Here is a 4,674-nt window from a genome sequence, read left to right as displayed (position 1 = left end):
AAAAGAGGGGAGGGGACCCCAGGGAGGCGCAGAGCACCCCTGCGGCTTAGGGACCCCCCCCTTCCCCGGCCACCCCCCCAGACACTGCCTTTGAAGAGTTGTGTATCTTTATTACTTTTATTTAAATGCAATTTCAAGCTCCTCAGTTTTTATTCTGTTCCCTCTTAAAACAGCCCCTCGTTCCCCCAGGAGGGGCAGCCAGCGCTCAGGGAGAACCTTTTTTTACCTTTATTTAAACCAAAGGACAGCACTGGGGGGGGGGGCTCATCCTCCAGAGAAACCCACCCCAAGCGTCCCTCACCCTGCGTGCTGCCTCACTTCAGCCTGAACAAGGAAAGTTTCCATCTTCGTAGAAAAACAAAACAAAACAAAACAAAACAAACAAACAAAAAAACCCCCCCAAACCAAACCCCAAAACAGTTAGAGGGGAGGGTTTAGTATACCCGCAGCGAGCCCACCTTCCTCCTATAGTACAAGCTTTTTACAACGTACAAAATAGATCAGTAACTACGGTTAATGTCCAGCCCACCCCGGTACTGCGAGTAAATACAGAGAAACCAGCCCGGTACCAACAGTCAGACAGGGTAGTGTGTAAGGCAAAACGTCAGCCGGAGCCCCCCCCGGCACAGGGGCTGTGGCCCCAAGTCCCTTCCCGTGCCCCCCCCCACCCGCCACATAAGAAACAGAACGAACGACCCCCTCCCCACCGTAACGGCACCCCCAGCTTCCTCCACAGATAATTAGTGTCTTCCCGTTAAAATGCTCTAGTTTGGTAATGTAGCGTTAAAAGCCGGGCTGCCATCGCCGGGCGCCTCCTCGGCCCATCAAAACCCAGCAGTGTGAAAAGCCGTTGGCTGCGGCTGTTTTGGGGTGCGACGCTGCTGGGTGGCATCAGGGATGTCGCCCCGCGGGAGCAGGGAGGGGGTTCCCCCCCCCAGCCACCCCCCAGCGCTGTCAGGGTCTCCCTGGATGGTCCCGCTCACCACCCCCACCCCGCTCCTCCGCTGGCTCCTGTGCAAAAAAGCAATCAGCTGCGCCAGGGTAACGAGGCTCTGCCGGCCTGTCCCAGCTCCCCCTCGCTCCGCCGCCGGCACAGCCGGTGATCACGCAATGTGTCTGTCTCCAGACCTACCCCAGCTCCTCTCCAAGCCCCCTCACTCCGCCCCAGCCCCGAGGAATCGGGCACCGAGCCACCTCTGGTCCCGACAGCCGGCCGCACACAGCTCAGCATCTTCCTCAAGTCCTCGTGCCGGGCTCCCAGGCTGTGGCTGGATGCGGGGTCCCAGCCCGACCCAGGATCTGCGACGAGCGAGGAGGAAAGGACCCATCTGGGCTTGCCAGCAAGGTCACCGAGTCTTGGGGGAGATGCATAGATGAGGGTGGGCTGGCGGAGAGAGCTGGGCCGGGGGTATCTGCTCGTCCTGGTGCAGCTGGGAAAACCAAAGACGCTGGGAGTTTCTCATGCAGGATCCTAGGGGGCAGGGAGGTGAGGAGGGTCTGTCTGAGGAAGGGGAAGGAGGTCCGTGTCTCTGCTCAGGAACAATCCGCCTGTGCAGCCTGCTTTCACCTGGGGATAGGGGGCAGAGGGGGGGCCCCACGCGTAGCTGAAAGACAAGAAAGCCCATTGAAACCAGAACCTGCACGGAGATGGCTGGCACGGCGTGCCCCGTGCTGCTGGCACGCACTGGACCAGCTGCTCCCCGGCCACCAGCACCGGTTCGGAGGATCACCGCCCTGGTGCTCTGCAGAGCAGGATCTGGCACGTCTGCTTTCCCTCCTCCACATCCCCGCGCCAGCTGCCCCCGCCTCGTACTCCCTGCGGAGATCTGGAGCCTGGGATTTGCGACTCGAACCAGCCGCTGCAGCACGCATGGAAAGCTCAGGGCTTTTCAAATCCACATTAAACATTCATCGCTCTAAAAATAAACGAGCATCCCATTCTCCCCGGAGTCTCCTCCGGGATCCGCAGGGCTGATGCGCAGCAGCAGCGCAGCAAGGGCACTTTGCGCTGTGCTGGCAGCACCGGGTCCGAATGCCACTGCTCAGGGCCCTGTGGAGGGGCTCGTCCTGGGACACGCAGGGGCTCTTCACCCCCCCAGCCCCTGCCCAGCACCAGCTTCAGCCGCAGGGCCGGCTCCTGGGGTGCTTTTGTAACCGCTCCAGCACCAAAGGCCCTTAGCGCAGGCAGGAACAAGCCCTGCGGCGTTTCTCTACACAGGCTCAGCAGGCAAAAGAGGGGGCAGGCAGGACGTGACATCCGCACAGCCCAAATCCTCGGGGCCTCCCCGCCCCCCGAGCGCAGCAGGCTGCCTTCAGGGCTCAGCACCCCAGGGAATGTGTGCAGGCCCCGGAGCAACGCTGCTGCACAGAGAAGGATGTGGATCAGGAGCCTGGGGCTCGGGGCAGCTCTTGCCAGCCCCTGCACAATCCACCCTGAGCAGGGACAAACAGGACAGCGGGTGGCCACGGCTGCACTGTTGTCACCTCCTGCCAGCCTCGAGAGCGCAGGAGGGGAGCCAGGCCACGCGGGACTGCGGGACAGCGGGACACCTCCTCTTCCCTTACCTCTGTTTGTTTTGCTGGGGTAGATTCTCTGGAAGTATTTATATTCTTCTGGGGCTGGGAAGTCTTCGACAGGATGAAAGGAGTATTTGGATTCAAAGTCATCTGCAGAGAAGTGGGGAAAAACAGGCAGGTCAGGGAGGGTGGCTCTGGACAAGCACAGCTGAAGCAGAAGGACTCAGCTCCACACCGGGGCTTCCCCCAGCTCCAGCCCCCTGCCCCCGGGAGAGCAGCAGCTGCTGTGAGCACAGATCCGTGCCTGGGGCCCCGCTCACCCAGGAACGCTCTGACGGTGGAGATGGAGTCCCGGTGCCCATTCCGCACTGGTGGAGGAGGCGGTGGTGGCCCGGCCGGTGTCCTCGTGGGCGGCGGTGGCGGCTTCCCTCGGCTCGGGGGCTCAGTGGAGCCGTGCAGTCTGTAGGGGGGCGGGGGCGGAGGGGCATCACGCCCCCCGTTTCGCAGCATTGGCGGAGGGGGTGGTGGGGCTGCAAGGAGAGCTGGGTCAGCACCGGCATGGCCCACCGCAGCCTGCCAAGGCACGGCATCCCCAGGGCAAACCCTCCCTCCGGCAGCAGGGCCAAGGACATCCTCCAAGGTAGCTTTCCAGGCCAGCTGCTTAGCCAGACCGCACCAGCGGCCAGCGCAGCCGGTCCAGGGATGCTCCTACGCGCACCCAGAGATTTCCTGCTTGCTCCTGACATCTGCATTCCTCCCATCAGCTGCAGCGGAGGGGACCGGCCAGCCCTCTCCCCCACAGCTCACCACCCACACCCGGCAGGGCTACTCCAGCCTCCCCCACACTACCAGCACACAGCTGGACTCAGATCACCCTCTGCACAAGAGGGGATCCGGGGAACAGCTACGAGCCCGCACACACGAGAGTTTGAGGGTAGCGGCTCCCACATGGAAGCAAGATGCTGCCTGTCGGGGCTGGGAAGCCACGTCGGCACTGCCACCGAGGCAGTGACAGGACCCGTGGCCCCTCCGACCCACCTCTCACTCCTGCCCAGCCTCCCACAGACGCACAGTGGCAGTTCATGCTCCTCATTAGGCTAATTACACACAGACTAACAGAGCAGATCCCCAGCCGTAACTCAAAGGAGGGATTCTGGCAGGGCCGGAAGGACAGAGCGGCTTGGCAGGGGACCAGGCGGGAGCTGCGGTCTGGACGCAGAGCCCAGGAGCGCACTGGGGGGGCACCAGGGTGAGGCCATCGCTGCTCCCAGCAGCAGGAACACGCTCGCACCCAGCTCCATGTGCGTGGGGGGAACGGCGAGCCGTTTTCACCCAGCCATGCCTTTGATGGGTGCCTGACACCAAAAGCCCTGCACCAGCAGCAACAGCCTTCATCACCAGCTGCGCTCTGAGCCATGCAGCACTGAAGCCAGCTCAGAGAGGGGCAGGATGGTTCCCAAGGGCTGAGCAAGGGTGTCTGGCTGCACCGGCGAGGGAGAGGCTTCTCCCTACTCTGCCACAGCTTTTTGTCACTGCCCTGGTGACATTCAGGAAGCTATGGGGAGCAGCTGCAGCATACACAGCTCTGGCTCCACCACGTTTTCACCTCCCACCCCAGGAGGACACATCGACCTCACGGGCAGGACCTGCCCAGCCACAACCCACTGCCAACATCAGGCCTGAAAGGAGCTGGATAAACAGGACAGGACCAGGGACATGTATTGAAGGTGACAGCCCAGCTACTGCCCCTGGCTCAACCACTACACTGACTGCCACGTGCAGGAGAAGCCTCGCTGTGCCCCGGTGCTGACTCTTCCCCCGGCATCTCCTACCAGCCACCAAAGACCCCATGGGCAAGCGGCCGCAGCCTGACCCACCACGGCTGCTCCCAGGCACGAAGGAGCCAGGTCCAGCAGAGCAAACGGCTCTTACCTGCTCCCCGGCTGGGGGGGTCTCTGGCCGGCGGAGGGGGACGACTGCTCTGGAGAGATGGGGAGGCTGAAGCGGGTGGTGGCGGTGCCAGACCCCGCACAGGGCCTGGCGTCTTCCTGTGCAAGGAGTTGTGTCTCTGCGGCAGCTCTGGGGCGGACTCATTGCTGGGGCTGGAAGGGCCGTTGGGGACACCGGGGGGTTGCCGATAAGGGGGGGGGGGGGGGG

At 62.8% G+C, this 4,674-nt stretch overlaps 2 protein-coding genes across 2 annotated transcripts in view; both read right to left on the bottom strand.

Moving 5' to 3' along the window:
• The window catches only part of CDC6 (cell division cycle 6), a 3,452-nt gene extending 3,107 nt beyond the window's left edge, over positions 1–345 (bottom strand). The window contains exon 1 of the mRNA XM_010585712.1: positions 302–345. Within this exon, the coding sequence (XP_010584014.1) occupies positions 302–345 (44 nt within the window). The remainder of the gene's footprint in view (positions 1–301) is intronic.
• WIPF2 (WAS/WASL interacting protein family, member 2) overlaps positions 318–4,674 on the bottom strand; it is a 9,834-nt gene continuing 5,477 nt past the window's right edge. Inside the window, 4 exon segments of the mRNA XM_010585565.1 lie at positions 318–1,604; positions 2,566–2,667; positions 2,838–3,047; positions 4,450–4,674. The exon segment at positions 4,450–4,674 is cut by the window's right edge and continues 16 nt beyond it. Coding sequence (XP_010583867.1) covers positions 1,564–1,604; positions 2,566–2,667; positions 2,838–3,047; positions 4,450–4,674 — 578 coding nt within the window. The 3' untranslated portion in view covers positions 318–1,563.

This window comes from Haliaeetus leucocephalus, unplaced genomic scaffold (assembly GCF_000737465.1).
Source record: "Haliaeetus leucocephalus isolate CR32 unplaced genomic scaffold, Haliaeetus_leucocephalus-4.0 Scaffold110, whole genome shotgun sequence".
In the NCBI taxonomy this organism is placed as follows: Eukaryota; Metazoa; Chordata; class Aves; order Accipitriformes; family Accipitridae; genus Haliaeetus; species Haliaeetus leucocephalus.
Note: the sequence above shows the minus strand (reverse complement) of the source record. Positions and strands in the feature narration are given on the sequence as shown.